This window comes from Sardina pilchardus, chromosome 22, assembly GCF_963854185.1.
Source record: "Sardina pilchardus chromosome 22, fSarPil1.1, whole genome shotgun sequence".
Taxonomy (NCBI): Eukaryota; Metazoa; Chordata; class Actinopteri; order Clupeiformes; family Clupeidae; genus Sardina; species Sardina pilchardus.
The window spans coordinates 19,053,455-19,072,397 of record NC_085015.1 but is presented as its reverse complement, the minus strand read 5'-3'; the positions used below and the strand labels follow the sequence as shown (position 1 = coordinate 19,072,397).

The following is an 18,943-nucleotide window of genomic DNA, read 5'->3' as shown; positions in this document are numbered from 1 at the left end:
GGGTTTGTGCTAGCCAAACCTGGCGGCGGCCATGCACCAAGGTGGCTACAAGTCTCCCCATGTCCTGGGCTATGTGGCCCATTGTCTGAAGCGCAGTGTTCAGTAGCTCATCTGGGGCTGCCTCAGCAGTAGCGCCTGGCAGTGAGGCTCGCAAGGCAAGCAGAAGTTGAGCCAAAGAGTTAGACAGCCGCCCAACCCGTGTGGCTGTGTTGTGAGCTTTGATGAACAGTTCATCTGTACGTCTGCACTCGGCACTAGGGCAGCGTGGATCTGGACGCAGTGCTTCGTCTGGCGAAACCACCAGTGCTGCAATGCAAGGGTCCACTGCTGGCATATTTGCCAGGCCATGACCTCCAGCACCGGTCATGGCTGACAGTGTGCGCACAGCTGGGCTCACACGAGTTCTTTGTGCATCAGCTGCAAAGGCTGCTGAAAATTCTGCAACAAAGTCCTTACAAATGGGTACAGAGAAGTCATCATTTGTGGTTGCTTTCTTAAAGAATGCACTGGGTTCTGCTGTTTGAGCAGGCGGCGTGTCTAGGGCCAACCTAGCTAAAGCCAGCTTCATAGTGCTCTGCAGGGGGACCATGGGGCCACCCCCAGCATATGCAGAAGTCAGGGAATCCTCACTAAGGCCCTGGGACCGTGTGGCAGGTTCTATGCCATCAGGGGGCGCCGATCCCACAGAGAGTGCTGAGTTCTCAGTGTGTGGAGGGCCATGTTGAAACACAGCATTTGATGCAGCTGTGGAGAGGACATCATAGTCATCATCTGTTTCAGATGGGGAATGTTCATGTATGTCAAGTGAGGTATCGAGGGCGGGACCCTTAGTCAGTGACATTAACATAGATTTTATTTGTTCCATATCAGATGAAAGAGATTCCACCTGCTGGGCCAAACCAGAAGTGGACTTTTTCTTTTTATGGGCCACCGTGTGGTTGTCTGCAGAGTGGCGTTTCATAGTCTGTCTACCTGTGGTAGCAGGCAGTGCTGCTGTACACCCTGCACCCAGGCCTGCCAGCCTAGCCTGTCTCTGTGCAAGTGACATTATTGCACAGTTCATGCACGGGTTAATGAGAGCCTCCCGGAGGTGGTCTAGCCCAAGGCAGGATGGGCAGAGATCATGACCATCGTAAGGTTCCAGTGTCGTGGGACACTGTGTACACTGTACGGATTCAAACATGGTCGCAAATGCAATAGCGCCAATTAAGGTTGTGCTCAAGGCTGATTAGCACAGCAGCGGATGAGTTGCTGAATTGACTATCCTTACTACAGTGACGTTTTAGCAGAGCTAGCGATCGCTGTAAACCTTCAATACTTACCAAACACTAATTGAATTATCAGAATATATGGCTAACCTACCGAGCTAGCTCAAGGCAGTGTTGCTGAAGTTAGTTGACTAGCCTACCGAGCGGGGCTCAAGGCGAGGCGTTTGTGTAGGGTGTGTTGACGTGAGCTAGCCGATTACCGAGCGGGGCTCAAGGTAAGGCGCTGTGACTGTGGTTGACTGGGACAAGTGGTTACCGAGCTGGGCTCAAGGTAAATTGTCCTGTGACCGAGCTAGGCTCAAGGCGAGGCTGCCGTGCTTGTGTACAGTTTGCGGTCTCGCTAGCCAGTCACCGAGCGTGGCTCAAGGTGAGGCTGCGTTTCTTCACTCGAAAAAGAGTTAGTTTAACCGAGCAAGCTCCAGGTTAAATAACACGTAGGTAATCAATGCAAGCAAGCAATCAATCCAGCTTATTATCCGAGAGTGTAGTCTGAACAGCCTGTGGAGGACGAAAAACTCCGTAGCTCCGACAAAGTCACCAGGCTGCGTAGAACAACAATCGTCTGATAAACGGCGAGAAGAGATAAGAGGAAGACTGACGTGTGACGAGAGCTAATATACTCTCGGTGTCGTCACACGCCGTGTCACGGAGTGACGCTTTTGGTATACAACTCTCGGTCTGTGGCTGGCGCAACAGAGATATAACCACTATAAGAGACTGCCCTGGCGGTCAGGAACTACGAAACATAACAGCACTTTTTTGTCTTTTTTCAAAGAAATCAACTGTGCTGCCTCACGGTGGATCGTCAGCAACTTCACCATTGAGGCAGAGGTTCTGGGAGAGTTCACCACGGCAACAGCTAATAATGGAAGTGATGTGAATGGAATTAAGGAGGGAAACAAAGTGTCCTTCTCAAACCTTCATCCTGGGGATAGTTACATTGTATCACTGTATTATGAGTTTGGTCAGGAGATACTCCCACAATGCACACACAGTTTAACTCTTGGTGAGTACTTTCCGAGTCCCACTCTGACTATACAATGCAATATACAATATGTTTGATAACTTTGTGACCAATATTGCCTAGGTATTATAGCATCTACTTTTATTAAAACCCCTCTATGATTTTGGTTACAGTTACAGTTCCAGCGATAGTGCCCTATTTTAGTTGTGATGGTGGAGACTACTCTGTGAGTCTGAAATGGGAGAAACCAATCGGTGTGTGGAGTGGAGTGGAGGTGAATGTGAGTGGGAAAAGTTATGTTGTGAAACAAGAAACAGAACAGCTAGTGAAAGGGCTGCAGCCTGCAATGACCTACAGCATCAGCATCACAACACTCTCTGGAGCCACAAGGGGTTTAACTCAATCATTCAGCTGTCAAACTCAATCGAGTAAGAATTTGCAATGAGAAATTGTGTTTTTCTGTTTTGAAGTTATATTCGAATAGTGATAAAATATAGTAATATATCTGTAATGAAACTGCTGTCTATATTAGCATGAGAGGTAGCCTTTGGCCAACCAGGCTAAAATATGTGATGAATCTTCAATGGTGTAGAATTGTGTATGCAAAGTAACAGAGAGGTATGTCTTTTCACCTCATGTGTAATGCATCTCCTCCAATTAAACTTACAGATTATTAATACATCATGAATTTAAATGTTTGCTGTTAAATCAGATAAGATCCTGTGTGTCCCTGTGTCTGTACCTGCTCTGTTCCCCTCAGCGGTGGTCTGGTTTCCAGTGCTGGTCATCATTCTGCTGGGCCTCCTGGCAGCAATGGGAGTGTTTGTGCTGCGAAGAAAGCCCACGTTGCTCAGGTTACTTTCGGACAAAACCATTTCACAAGAAAAATAACTGGACTTTACATTTCAAGCAGTAGTTGCTAACTTCAAAATGTTTACATTCTGTTTCTTTCCTGGACAGCAAAGTACACATGTCAATGTATGAAAGGCGTTCAGACACTGATCCTTCACAAGACAAATTTGTGTATGTTTTATTAATTTATTACAGTATATTGTATTGAATAATTAATTTATGTAATATAATTTATTTATTCAAAAAATTAACAGCTTTCCTGCTGTTCATGAGTGATTATATTATTATGAGAAAGTCTTGACACAGTTCATATTTTGTGTTTATAAAGTTAGCAAATATTTGCTCATTTTCATCATTCAGAGCCATTTCAGTGAAGAAATTCCCGGATCATTTCTCCCGCTTGAGCCGTGATGAGAATCGAGAGTTCTTAGTAGAATATTTGGTGAGATACAACAGAATTCACAGAGATAGATGAGAAGTTTGTTATGAAAGTCAAGTCTGTTTTGAGTGTTTCAATCATTTACTATACTGCATTTTACCAGTCACAGGTGTGTTCATTTTGTTTGTCTGTGTTTAAAAGCAATTTAGCACTGTAGGAGCAGACCTAACTCAACATGAAGCAACTCTTCCAGACAACAAGAGCAAAAACAGATTCACTGATATACTGCCATGTAAGCAACTTGCACACATGCCCCTCTGCAACCTACTGTACACAAACACACACTCAACCAAATGATTTCACCCTGTTTGTATAGATGACTGTTCTCGTGTGAAGCTCAGTAGACGTGGCCAGAACTCAGACTACATCAACGCCAACTTCATACCCGTAAGTCTACATTGGCCATGTTCTAAAACAGTGCAAGGCTGCTAGACAGAAGAAAAAAACACGGTAAAGACACACTCCATTCTTATCTATAAGGGCTATGGGGGTAAGAAGATGGAATACATTGCGGCTCAAGGTCCACTCAGCTCCACCGTCAGTGACTTCTGGAGAATGATCTGGGAGCAAAAGTCTGAGCGGATTGTCATGGTAACCAACTGTGTAGAGAGTGGAAAGGTGAGTATGGTGAAGTCTAGTGTGCTGTAGATCTACAGTAGTGGGTATACTGTGATATTGCTTACAGTAGGTTGGTAGCCTGTGCTCAGGGTGACGAGTGGGAGAGTGCTGCCTTGTTGGAAAGAGTGTTTTCCACATCCAGCGTTGAAATGTCAAATCTTCTTTGTAAAAATATCTCACGTCAAAATTCTTTGAAAATGTTTGCTGGTACATATCATTGGATAAGTGGATTTATACAGAAATCTTGATGCATCTTGATGTATACTACGCAGACCTGTGTATCACCTAGACCACATTACTGGGTGTGTATGACGAGTGGGTGCGATAGATAGATAGATAGATAGATAGATAGATAGATACTGTAGATAGATAGATAGACAGATAGATAGATAAATAGATAGATAGCATTTTAGGACAAGCCAGGGTCGGACTGGGAACAAAATTTTTCTCCTGGACCGGCCCACCACTGGACTGCCCCCCTGGGAGAAATTTTTTAAAAAATAACCCCTTAAATGACGACATCTGATGACTTTTATCAGAATTATTGATAAATTGAGATAGGCCTACATGTTTCAAACATTATAGCATATTACAATATAGTCTATAAGGCCTAAAGAAAATTCATTTATAATGGAGCAAAGTAGCTAGGCCTACTCTAAACCAGATATGGCTGAAATATATAGGCTATCATGATCATTTTTCCAACAATGATGTAGAACCATGGATTTTCTCAGTTCATGACATGTTTTGTTTGAACTTAAACCAACATAAAGTTCTAATTTGGACTACATTATTAAGTATAGGCCTACTTGATGATAATATATAGCCTGCCCCCTTACAGTCCTCTAGTCTTGTACAATAGCCTATAGTGAACCATATAGGCCTATTGATATTGATGCTGATTGAAGAGGTTGCTTGAGGGTTGTTGATATTTATTTAAGTTCCATAGAAAATCAAATTGCACCACTCCCTCTCCTTCCAAAGTAACATGTCCTACACCTCTCCTCCAACAACAAATCGTAGGCCTGTTATACTGTAGGCTACTATGCCAGGATTGTGTAGGCTAGGCATCATAGTTTTACAATTGCGCACACACTGATGGAGAGCTATAGGATTAAAATGCAGACTGTGCCTTTAAATAGGCTACTTTTCCACTAAAAACTTTATCTCAATATTATGTACAAGACTGATGTTTGCCAAGCATGCCAAAGTGTTAATCTCTTAGTAGCCTACTATCATCATACGTTTTCGCATAGTAGCCTAGGCTACTACTACTATCCCGAAATATGTTTTGAATGACATGGGGCGCACGGAGGTGAACGGCTGGACAAACGCGAAATGACAAGGTGCTAAACAATTTAGTATACTGTAGACAGGCTTTGTGGTTAAAATGATGAAAACCAGTAGGCCTAGGCTAGTCTGCCAACACAGTAGCCTACACTATAGTTTACACGCACAGAAAATAAAAGTCAATATAGGCTATCAGCATCACGAGATTGCAGTCATTATCGGAAAATCCTGACAAGTCAAACTGGATGCGAACGCGAGCAAAGCCAACAAAAAAACAATAACTTCCTAAATGATGTATTTTTAAATAAATAATTTGACCTTTACCGTTTCATGGCTTCTGCTAAGAAACAAATAGCCTAGTGCATCACTCACATCGAATACTTGCATCAAACATTCTTCACAACGCAGATCAACCCGTCTGCTTTCACTTTCAATGAAATCCACTAGATAACGGACAAAGTTTGCAATGAGTGATAGCCTATGAATGAAAGAAGCACCAACCCCGCCGTAATTGTCAGCGGACTACATAGCAATGATGTTAGGCTACAGCAATTTATAGCCTACATGACGGGCCGCAAATAAATAACATTTTGCCATAAAAAAAATAAAGAATCTCGGAGTCCACCGGCCCACATGTGCACCGGCCCACCGGGCATTTGCCCGACTGTAGCCTACAGATTGCCAGTCCGAGCCTGGGACAAGCCCTGTTAATGTAATATTTTGACAGAGTAATAAGTGATCAGGCAAAACATTTTTTCAAGAGGGTGGTTCTTATGTTTCTTAATTAGTCATGGGTGTGTTTTGGGCATAAAATCCATTAGACCAATGACAGTGACATCTGTCACCTCTTTGTAACCAGGCACCTCACCACAACTCAAGCACTTGGCAAAACAAAAGTGTCTCTGTGTTGGGTATGAGAGAAGAACGAGTCTAATGACACACTTAGCACCATCATGCACTGGGTGTAAGATAGGGCCCACAGACTATTACAAACTGAACAAGTGATGTTAAATCAGTTTTGTTCTGTCCCTCATTATCAGTTGCATTTTTTAATCCTGACTTTCAGGCTAAGTGCGACCAGTATTGGCCTTCTTCTCAATGTTACTATGGCGACCTTCTCATTACCATGACATCAGAGCGTAAAGACACCAACTGGACCATCCGGGAATTGATTGTAAAAAAGGTAAAACTTATTCTTTTAGCCAAACTGTTTTCAGAATTCAAGGATAGGTGAGTGTCAATTGTGTGTGTGTGTGTGTGTGTGTGTGTGTGTGTGTGTGTGTGTGTGTGTGTGTGTGTGTGTGGTCAGGAGGCCAAATCCGAGGAAAGGCGGGTTAAACATTTCCACTTCACCGCCTGGCCGGACCATGGTGTTCCTAACGGAACCGAGGAACTGATCCAGTTCCGTGGACTCATTCGGCAACACATTGACAGTTCTCCATCCTCAGGGCACACAGTTGTGCACTCCAGGTTGGTAGGCTACAAGAGTCAGTTGTATGTTTATAACAGCAGCACTTCAAGAAGCAGTTGAGTAATCAGTTTAGTTTTTCTTAACCTTTTCCAATAAAAACAAGCTAAATTTAGCCTTTAGGCTTAACATACCACTTCTCTAGTTTTGTAGTATACCCCTCAGAGAATTTAGTTCACTCAAATGCAACCCTGAGAACCCCATACCTCATGATACAGTTTTTTACAATCACTTTGCTACTATTTTCAGAACCTTGATGTCATTTTTCACAACTCAAGACACAAAATTCACAACCAATGATCAAAATGCACATTTTTCAAAACTTTAACCCTTTTCTCAATTGCTTGGATACAATACACATACAACTTAGATCATTTGTTCATTCAACAAAACTCACCTGTTCAATATGATACAACTTAACATCAAAGTACTACTATTTCAAAAGGCAATTCACACATTACATTTCAAATGAGCGTCTATTCATTTCCTTACAATGATCTAACTATCAATTGATACAACTGCTCAAAATGATAAGTAACTGTTGCATTACTCTTAATGCATAGTTGTATGCAAACACGAAACGGACTCACAATCTTCCATGTTTACTGCAAATCATGAAAGTTTCAAGATACTGTAATGAGATTCACTGTCACCAATTAGCGTGGAGCATGAACCAATTAGACTATAATATCCATGGATGTAGCCTAATATTTTATATCTTTATATACAGTAAAATACATATATATATATATTATATTTTCATCAGGCTGTCTTTTCTTTCCTATTTCATAGCTAATTATTTTTTACTTTAATTCAAATAAACCTATGTTGTGATTGTACTGTAGTGTTTTGCATCAATATATTACAAAATTTATTCAATGATTCCACTGTGTCTGTAGTATTCTCTGTACTATTGCAGTACTTTTACAGAGATGTGTTTACTGTACTGTTCCTGTAGTACCATAATGAAACCTGTATCACCTATTTTGTTCTACAATATCTAATGATTGTACGAACAATGACACAATGAAACTATAGGTTACTTGTGTGCGGGTGATCTATAGTTATGTTTCAGTGGCATTTCACAGTAAATTTGTTTTTTGAACCAATGATTGTGCAAGTGCAAGATTTCTTTGAAGATGTGAATGCACAATCTAATGTTTTGAATATTAGATAACCTGTGTTACAAGTGGTAACCGTTTTGAGTTTTGTGTCTAGAGTTGTGAAAAATGACATCAAGGTTCTGAAATTGTAAAAAACTGTAATACCCTTCATTGCTTTCTAGTTGCAATTCATTAAGTCAAATCCTTCCAACTTCCACTCGTGTGTGTGTGTGTGTGTGTGTGTGTGTGTGTGTGTGTGTGTGTGTGTGTGTGTGTGTGTGTGTGTGTGTGTGTGTGTGTGTGTGTGCGTGCACGCTTGTGTTTTTGGTTATGTCTGTCAGTGCTGGAGTTGGCAGAACAGGCACTCTGATAGCCCTGGATGTGCTGCTACAGCAGATGGAGAGAGAGCAAGCCGTGGACATTGCAGGGTTTGTCCATCGCATGAGACGCCATCGACCCCGCATGGTGCAAACAGAGGTGATATTATGCACACCAGCTCACACTTACAGAGAGAAACATTTTCATACCAGATATCAGGAAGAACATAAACACAAACATGCAGCTTGTGTGTGAATTGTGGATGCACTTTAGCCTTTTTCTGTATGACCACATTTGTGGTTGCATGGCTTACTGGAAAGCCACTGTACGTGGCTGGGTAATGAGTGACTGCACTAAAGTAGTCGATTACTTAGAGCAAGGGTGGCCAAACTACAGCCACGCCACGCACTCTAATCCAGCCCGCCGAGCATGTACTGTATTATATCATAGACCCGGCCTGCCATGCACTTGGGCTGCTCGCTATTTTTTCCAGCGATGGACGACATTGTGGTTTTACTGAGCTTTACTGCAAAATGCTTTACACTCTTCTTAGGGAACATTTACAATGGCAATATCAAAACAGCATGTTACATAGAGATGACACTCTTTGTAATCTTTATTGCAGTAGATTTATTTTATGCTACTCCATTTAATTGGGAACGAGTGGGTGCAAAAGGAGAGAGAACGGGGTAGGTTCCAGTCGGCTTGTCATTGTTGATAATTGATATATCCTTTTTATAAGAAACTTGTAAAAGGAAATCGCAAAGGCAACAGTAGTTCCCACTACTGACCATTTATAAAAGGGCACAGCACTAACCATAAAAGACTATATTGAGTGGAGCTGGCAAAAGAGTCTTAAAGTGACAGTGCAGTATGAATTAATGAAATAGCATCAAATGAACAGCATTTCTTAATTTCTACAACAAAATTACTTAGTCATTATGATCATCACAGGCCAATTTTTAAGACACAATGTGGCCCTTAACCAAAAAGTTTGGCCATCCCTGACTTAAAGAAACAGAAATGCACACACAGCCATTGTAAATTGTTCTTTGGTTGGGATAAAAGATGGACTTTTGGTCCAAAGGTACTGCAATGAGGCAGTATTTGTAGGATATTTCTCTCTCATACTTTTATTCTATACCCCAGTGGTTTATACAGTATTTCATTTCAGAGAATGACACTTTACTACTACTATTAATTTCTTTCTTTGTTATTTTTTTCCTGTCCCTTCCCGTATTCTCTTACAGTCCCAATACATATTTCTGCACCAATGCATCAAGGACTTTTTGACACAAAAGAAACCAGAGGAGCCGTTATATGTTAACACAGTGATTTATGAAAACACTGCAGCCATCTGAAGTGGTTGACCACAGGAATTCACTAGAGTAGGGCTGGGCAATATGCCCTTGAACTAAATTCTCCGATTTTTTCACATGAACCCCTTACATGGGCATCTTTGTTGTTGTGTGGCTCTTTTTAGTGGTAGTATGGGAGCTCAATAAATGCATTCTGATTACTGGGGAGGTATTTCTCATGATGTAGGATACAGAAGTAGCCAGGTATAGACTGCTAACACTCATTCATGACAACTTCTTTCAGGCAGTTCAGTTGACAATGAACTTATATCTACTAATTCTATGCATCAGTAACATTGTAACATGTTAACAACATAACATTTTAAGCATGGTTTTAATTGTAAAACAGATTGTAGAATGTGAGTACTTTCACTGTAAAATGTAAATAAAACTTTAGTTATTTCTTGTCTTCTTTTGCATCTTGTCCCTTGCATTTTTGCTGTGTATCTACTTTAGTGTCGGTGAACATTTTAATCTTCTCCTCAGTCCATTCCAAAATATGCTTGGTAGCATTTCCCTTGAGTGGGTAATAAAAATGGGGTGCATGAGGTGGGCAGCATGTGAGACAAAGTGATGATAGAAAGTCACCATGGGTGCCTTTCATATAGGGATTTATTGGTCCTTCCTTCCTTCCTCGATCCTCGTTCACCGGAAATCTCTCACAGTCGATTTCACAAGGACATCTCATTCATGTAATTGCAACAAGAGGAGGCAAGACCGAGGACAGAGGAGGGAAGTGGAAATCCCGATACGAGAGGAAACACAAGACCATCCCACGCGGAAGTGTTATTTCGGAGATGGGCGTTCTGTGGCTACGCATGGATGACGTATCCTGTACAACGTTTAAAATATAGAAATATAGAAATATTGTCTGTTATTTATGGCGTGTGAGGTTGATGCTAAAAGCTATAGTGGGATTGTGTTAGGGGCTCATGAAGAAACATAAATGTAGCCTAACGAACAAGTTCATTATTTGAACGTCCTTGCAGTCATCTAGTGCAGTCATCAACATTTGCCATTGAAACATTTTGTGTATCTATACACAAAAAAGCATCATGTCGGACCCAGTGATTTTTAATTATGTAGTCATGTGTTGAGTTCAAAAGACAATGTTGTGAATGTCCTTTTTCATCAACAGATTAGCTGACGAATTGCATAGGCTACAGATGACGTTGCACGTTTTCAAAATGGTGTGTAGGCTACACATTCGAGGTCTCATTTGCGCAGTTCATCGGGCTTCGTTCCTCCATCCTCCACTCGTTCCTTCATCGTTTCCTTCACAAAATTCATTTGATGGAGGGGCTATGACCGAGGGGAGGATCGAGGAAGGAAGGAAGGACCGATAAATCCCTACATGAGAGGCACCCCATGCCTAAAAACTCCTGCAGTGGTTGTGTGACTTGGCTCCCTCTGGTGGCAATGAACCGGCAGCACAATGATGGGCCCTGGTGTGCTGCTGCTCCACCAAGAAACCTTTGTCAGCCTCCCTGTCTTACTCACAGGGGTCAGTGAGTCGTGAACTAGCCAGAGCAGACCTCACCTCTTTAGGTAACTGCTGAGGAAAACATCGGCATCGGACTGAAAGAGATGTGTGTAACTGAAATGGACAGCTCTAACAGAAGCTCTGACATGATATCATTCTCAAAGCGGGTAGATAGATAGATAGATAGATAGATACTTTATTTCTAGTCCGACACTACGTCACCGGGTCGTTACAAATTAGGACTGAAACGCCCCAACACCTGCTGCCCTGATTAGCCTACAGTATACTGTGATAAGCCATGTCTGCAGCACTCATTCCCAGATTGACACAAAATCACCATGGTTGATTGGTTGCAGCAGTGCTGCACTCTCTCTCCAAATTTCAGAGCATCTCGCCCATTTTGAAAGCCGTTTTCAGAAATGTGAAGTGGGTGGAGTTATGGGGTGAAGTGACTCACTTCACCCCATAACTCCACCCACTTCACATTTCTGAAAACGGCTTTGAAAATGGGCGAGACGTTCGGAAATTTGGAGAGAGAGTGCAGCACTGCTGCAACCAATCAACCATGGTGATTTCGTGTCAATCTGGGAATGAATGCTGCAGACATGGCTTATCACAGGTAGGCTAATCAGGGCAGCAGGTGTTGGGGCGTTTCAGTCCTAATTTGTAACGACCCGGTGACGTAGTGTCGGACTAGAAGTGCAGGACAACGTCAGCATTCCAATAGTATTTTGGACCAACATGCCATGGCATGTTTTCAAACGGTAGTATGCACGAGAGAGCAATATCTCCAATGCAAAATCAGACGAAATGTTACTTTTGTCGAGAAACACGATTTTTGTCAATATTAACCCTGGTAATAGTACAGTTCACCACTTATGAGTATTTTCAATCAATCAACAGCTCAAAAAATCTATTTTAGGGTGCAGTGACCCTTTAATGTGTTTTTTGAAATTGAGATGTGAGTCTAATGTAACCCCAAGATATTTGAATTCAGTGAATTGTACCTCTACACCATGACAGTACTGTGGCAGGTCATTGATGTATAGACTAAAAAGTTGAGGGCCTAACACAGATCCTTCAGGTACACCCATTGTGCACTTCAGGTTGCTAGAGCATACATCTTTGATCTTCACACACTGTGTTCTGTTGGATAGGTATGAGGATATCCAAGCAAGTGTGTTAGACGAAAGTTTGAAGTTGCTGAGTTTGGACATTAGAACATTGTGATTAACAGTGTCAAAGGCTTTACGCAGGTCCAAGAATACAGCTCCAACAACTCCTCCTTTGTCAAGGTGTGATCTAATTTGCTCAGTTAGGTGTAGGATGGCTGTTTCTGTGGAGTAGTGTGTTCTAAAGCCAAACTGGGCAGGGTTTAAACCAGGGTTGCAGCTGTTAATGTGGTCAGTAAGTTGTTTTATGACCACTTTCTCTGCAACCTTTGAGACAACAGGCAGTATGCTTATAGGTCTGTAGTTAGTGACTAGATGGTGGTCTCCAGATTTGAAGATAGGGGTCACAATTGCATGTTTCCAGTCATTGGGAAAAAACTGTGTGATATGGAAAGATTTACTAAGTGAGTAATAGGAGGAATTAGAGTAGCAGCATTGTTTTTAATTAACACTGTGTTCTGGTGACCAATTTGTCCTGTGAAAGCGGAGACTATTCTGTGTTTTTGAAGTGGGAGGAACCATTTGGTCTCTGGACTGAAGCAGAGGTGAATGTGACAGGTATAGGGTCTCAGTTAGTATGGAGAACAGATGTTAAGATAGCTGGACTTGAGCCCTCTCAGACCTACAAAGTCAGCGTCACATCACTTTCTGGAGCTTTAAGGGGTCCAACTCAGTGGATCAGCTGTCACACAACAAGTGCAAGTAAGTACTGGCAAACTCAGACACATTTCTAATTTACAATTGAATTGTTATGGGTCCTATCGGTTGATGTTTGATTTTCCAAAGCGTGTAATCAGTGGTTACATTTTTAGAGACTTGGTTTTGTAGGCTTAAGCAAGTGGTATGCTCCTCTGTGCAAATTATGCACATCTTTGACGCATGCAAATTTACACAGAGGAGGATATTAAAGAATTGATGCACGGTCCCAATTGTTGGGAAGCACAGGATTTTAAGATACAAAAGTCAACTCAGCTCAACGGTGCTGCTCTCTCTGTCACTGTGTAACATCTGCCTCATATTTGAAAAGGGGTTGTGATTGGCCCAGTTGCTTTTTGAAATTGGAAGTCTGATGGATCTGCAAAACATCTGCAATGAGCCCTTTGATTTCAGGTTCCCAGGGAGCTATAAGCTAAAATTGTTAGTTTTTGTCATGCCGTGTCAATTTTGGAGTACCAATTTTGCTTTCCCCCTTGTGAATCAACAGTGATGCTGTATCAGCTCAACTGGGGTGTAATGATATCTCTTGTGTTCTTGTGTTCTTGGCTGTTCCCCTCAGCGGTGATCTGGGTACCAGAGCTTGTCATCATGCTGCTGGGTCTCCTGACTTCAATGGGATCTTTTTAACATAGTCATCGTGTTGGTTTGTGAGACACCACACAAACATTTATTGCAAGTTAACTGCAAAGAATCCAGTACTACAACAAACAGAGTTCTTATCCACTGCAAACAAGAACAACAAGCAAGCAAGCAGACAAAAACAACTGCAGCAACTGTTGTACATTGAAATATGACAGTGTTATGACATTATATCATTGTATTATTATAATGACACTATATCGCTTTCAGCATAATTCATTGTAACTGTTTACCGTCTGTGTTTAGCCTATGAAATGATAATAAAAAACTGTACTCAACAAATTGCTTTTAATACTGTTTATTTTTCAGTTTGGTTTTAAAAGAGCTATGCCATGTATCTTTTATAATTTCCTTAGAAGTTTTGTATTGACAATAAGTAATACCCAGGCTCATGTTGTTCTTTTATGCTCTGAAAACACTACAGGAAAAAAAATAGGTTGATTTTGCAGCTGAGCTTTTATTTTGATACTAAGTTGTATATGCACAATTGACTGCACTCTGATTGGCCAACATTGGAATGCATCCTCCAGGTGTATTAATTGGGAGGGAAGCATAATAAATCAGAGCATTTGTGATGAACAAATGATATCATTCTCTAATTGATCTACCCTCTGACCCTTTCTATTATGGTCATTATATGCAGGGACATTTGGGACATTTGTCATACGGACATACTTTCAAAGCCACTTAGAAAAATATGGTTTCCTGAGGCATAACTCATTTAATTCTGCTTGATAATGGGTCTTTGAGTTTGGGGATTGCTCTTTTCTTTCTGTAATGCAGGTTAATGATTACATCGTAAGTCAGATATGATGTGTGTTATTTTCTGAATCCCAAATATATTCTGTCTGTGGAGCTTCTCTGGATATGATTCCACATCAATTTCACAGAGGCACAAGCAATTAGGTAGCAGCATGTGTGGAGATATTTCCCATAATCAATTACATGTTCTGGGTTAGGGCACTGGAACTGACATCACAGAGAACACTACTGTAGTTCAGTTGTATAGTGCTTCCATCTGCTGGTGAAAAGTTGACATGGCACAGAAGTTAAAGCCAGTCGTACTTTCTTTTGAGTGTTCCCATGACGTCTATGAGATACTTTGCGTAGGCTATTTGGCATACTGTTGTGTAGGCCTACTTGTTGTCAACAAAGCATTAACTGATTATGTACCATACTGAATTTGCTTCTTACACGAGTTTAGCCTGATATTTATCTTGGATTCAACCTACTGACACATACTCTAAAGCTATTTCAAGCTAATGACACATAGGCTACTCTCCAGTGAGTTCAACCCTGACCCATTAACTGAAAAACAGCTATAAACTGTTTTTTTTTTTTTAAAAAAAAAACCTCAAAGACCCAATAGTTTCTGAATCCAAGGTTAACTGAATAGGCACATGCAGAGCCATAGAGAGAGAGCCACCGCCACACGATCAAAAGTTCCAAAAAACCTGTGCTGAATGGCTGAATCGCAGGAGGGTGGGATGTACTTCTGGATGCTGGAAGTTGTAATCAATTAACTCATTGACTACTGACCAAGAGATTGGCTGTAAATAGTTCCAAAAGTCCCATAACGAGGAAATAGCCTGGAAAAAGTGCTGCCATTTTTTCCTATGGAGGTCTATGGGAGTGTCGCCACTCTGTTTTATCTACCGCTCTGGGCACATGTTGACAGTATTACAGAAATGTTCTGATTATTCTCAGGACTTTTATCACATAAGGGGCTCATTAACATACTGAATGCAATAATGATGGTGAAACAGTAATGGAGAGAAAAGGAGGACAAGATCATCAATATCTAGTCTTCATAAGCCAATCAATAGGTATTGGTTTTCAGAAGGTACTGTAACAAATCAAGGTAAGGTTACAAATCAACAAAATAAATGCAACCAAATTAACTGTGGTTTCCTGATTAGTCATGAGTTTAGGAAGTCTGAGCACGGCAGCCTTACTGTGGAGAAGTGACTTCTCTGACTTAACCATTAGGTTTGAATAAAATCACTGTGCTTTTTTACTTTGCAAATCTGTAGTCAGTTGATGTCTTCGGTCTGACATGATGTGACCTGTGGTTTTACAAATCAACAAAATAAATGCAACCAAATTAACTTTGTGGTTTCCTGATTAGTCATGAGTTTAGGAAGTCTGAGCACGGCAGCCTTACTGTGGAGAAGTGACTTCTCTGACTTAACCATTAGGTTTGAATAAAATCACTGTGCTTTTTTACTTTGCAAATCTGTAGTCAGTTGATGTCTTCGGTCTGACATGATGAACTCCTTTTTTGTTTTTTTTAGAAATAGTTTATATGTTGAAGTGAAAAAGCATGTGGGAGGCAAGGTTCATGGTGCACTTTGGTGTAAAACTGCAGCCAATAGATTCTGTATGTAACACAACATACTACTACTACTACTTCTACTACTTCTACTACTACTACTACTAATAATAATAATAATAATAATAATGAATTTATGACACTCAAGATCACCTAAAATCAACAACAAAACATTCAGTCAAGAAACAAACCATTTCAGAAATAAATAAATAAATAAATAACCTTCAACATCATCATCCCAGCTCTGCTGCAGGACAAGCTCTCCCAGCTGCATGTACCTGACTCCACCTGCAGGTGGAACACTAACCCCATGTCTCTGACTCCTGAACCATCAACATCGGTTCCGCTCAAGACTGCTTCCCCTCTTCTCGTTGTATACAAACAGCTGCACCTCCAGCCACCAGTCAGTCATGCTCCTTAAGTTTGTGTATGCCACCTCCCTCATTGGGCTCATCTCTGAGCGGTGAGTTTGTCTACAGGTGGAAGATTGACCATCTGCTGCCTGTGCAAACAAAATACTGCAGCTTGAAGCTAAATGCTCTAGTCTAGACAGTGGAGATGGTTGTGGACTTTAGGAAGAACAATAGCCCCATCCGCCCCCATCACCCCGTGTGGCTCCTCTGTAGACTCTGTGGAGTCCTGCTGCTGCCTCGGCATCATCATCACCCAGGATCTCAGGTGTGAGCTGAACACCAGCGCCCTGACCAAAAAGGCACAGCAGAGGATGTACTTCCTGCAGCAGCTGCTTGGCCAAAAAAAAAGGTCACACACGCTAATATTTGGTTGGCGTGTCTAGCTTTGATTACAGTACATATTCGTCGGCATCATTTCCACAAGCTTCAGCAGTGCCACAACATTTATTTCTGTTCGACGTTGCATTCGTTTTTTCCCAAGATTCAGTATGTTCAGATAGTCAGCTGATCTTATTTTTTGGGATGCACATAAAAACATGTTAAAACATGTTGCTGGCACAATATATTATCCATGAAACACTCAACATTTTTATTTTTGTTTTTGTCCTTTTTGCTACTAAATATAGGTTTACGATATTTTTATTTCAAGTTGTGTCAAGGCTTTAAGACCCAGAGGAGGAAGGTGACCTTCGTCCCGATCCTGCTCCTAAACTCCCAGCTTATCAGTCACCCTGATCTGACAGCAGGGCTTGAGTAGACATACAGGTGAGAAAAGACCAAGTTCGCTCAACATAGCTAACTCTTTATTGTTGAATAGTTGGGGGATCATTATTTTACTTTTAGATTAGATTCTATTTTAGATTATTAAACTCTATTGTCATTGTGCAGAGTACATACACAGACAACAAAATGCAGGTTTAAAAGTACATCAGAGAAAAAGACGAAGGAGGGTAAGCTGAACCAGAACAGAAGTGGTGTTAACCATGAGGAATACGATGTGGCTGCTCTGTCTATGTACTGCTCATGTATGGGTAAGCAATCTTCCTTTACTATTATGCTGTGGATTATGACATTGCCACCAAAAGAAACTCCAATCATGATAGTACTGTACATTAACATTACATATTCAAGTAATTGCAAATCTTAGCCCTGGTATTTTCCAAGGTAGCTTTTGAAACATTCAAATTGTTTACTACATCCATTACGTAAGTTAATTTTCCATGAATAGTGTATTCAGACTTTGTATTAATGCACTTGTATTTGCTTAATCTGGGGCGGTGGTAGTGTAGCGGTGCAGTAGCCAGAAAGTTGTCGGTCCAATTCCCGGCTCTCACCATTGTGCCCTTGAGCAAGGCACTTAACCCCAAGGGCCAATGTAATATAGTTGACATAAGTCACTTTGGACAAAAAAATAGTGTCTGCTAATGTAATGTAATGTAATATTAAAGACTGAAATGAAAGCGTGTAACCTGTTCATATAGCACGCCAAAAGCTTATCTGTTTGGTAGGCTTGAATTTATTTGATGATCATGATTATCATTGATTATCCTACCATAATCCTAATGTATGCATGCATTCATTCATACATTCATTAATCATTTCATTAATTCATTAATTCATTCATTTATTCATTCAAGGCTAACTTTATATCTTTATTTGTTTATGCTTATGGTTATAGGTACTGTAGATGTTTTTGAAGTGACTTACAATGACATCAATAAACATAATATTAACCTTCAAATTAACCGTTTAAAGTCATAGTCAACATCATGTCTTACAGAATAATAACAATAGCTATATTCATAAATATGCAAACAACTGTGTGAGAATAAAATAGTTAAATACAAGTAAACAGATGAGTCTTTTTGACACTTTTTTGAAGATCCCAAAACTATAGAACAAAGAGGGTCAGAGTGGGTGAGGGGCTGTGGTGTAGTCTGTGAAACGCAGGACTATGCAATATGCACTTAAAAAGCATCACCCTCTCAGTGTACCCACTTAAAATAGACAAGAACATTAACTAGCTAACTACCACATCACAGTATATGGGGCAGCCGTGGCCTACTGTCGGCCTACGTGTCCTGTGTGTTCACTAATTCGGTTAAATTGGGTTAAATGCAGAGAACTGAATTTCCCTCACGGGATCAAAAAAGTATATATTCTATTCTATTCTACCCACTACAGCTAACTACTGTAGACTACAGTGGCGAGAGCTGGATCATGGAATTAAGATAGCAAGGTGCAGGTCCAGTTAGTGTCCTATTGGCCAGAGTAAAGGGCATGAATTAAATTCTGGCTGCTATAGGAAGTTGTTATAAGCAATGTAACTTGCTAGCATTTAGTTACAATTCAGTCCTGTTAGGAAAAGTGAGTGTTCTTCTGGAATAAATTATGTGGATCAGAGCCACAAAACATGTGACCACTAGCAGTAGTAGTTTTTTCTAGTGTTTTTCCTTGAATTTTGAACCTCCAAACATTGGGATCACCTATTCAGTTCATTGAAAATGTC

At 40.9% G+C, this 18,943-nt stretch overlaps 1 protein-coding gene across 1 annotated transcript; it reads left to right on the top strand.

Annotated features, from left to right (window-relative positions):
* The first annotated feature begins 2,469 nt into the window (after positions 1-2,469).
* On the top strand, positions 2,470-13,677 carry LOC134069670 (receptor-type tyrosine-protein phosphatase eta-like). Its single transcript, XM_062525698.1, has 12 exons — positions 2,470-2,512; positions 2,993-3,086; positions 3,445-3,526; positions 3,665-3,755; positions 3,840-3,910; positions 4,004-4,141; positions 6,498-6,614; positions 6,741-6,901; positions 8,344-8,479; positions 9,571-9,651; positions 12,843-13,035; positions 13,610-13,677. The coding sequence occupies exons 1-12, from the start codon at positions 2,470-2,472 to the stop codon at positions 13,675-13,677; spliced, it is 1,275 nt and encodes a 424-aa protein (XP_062381682.1).
* The last annotated feature ends 5,266 nt before the right edge of the window (positions 13,678-18,943 follow it).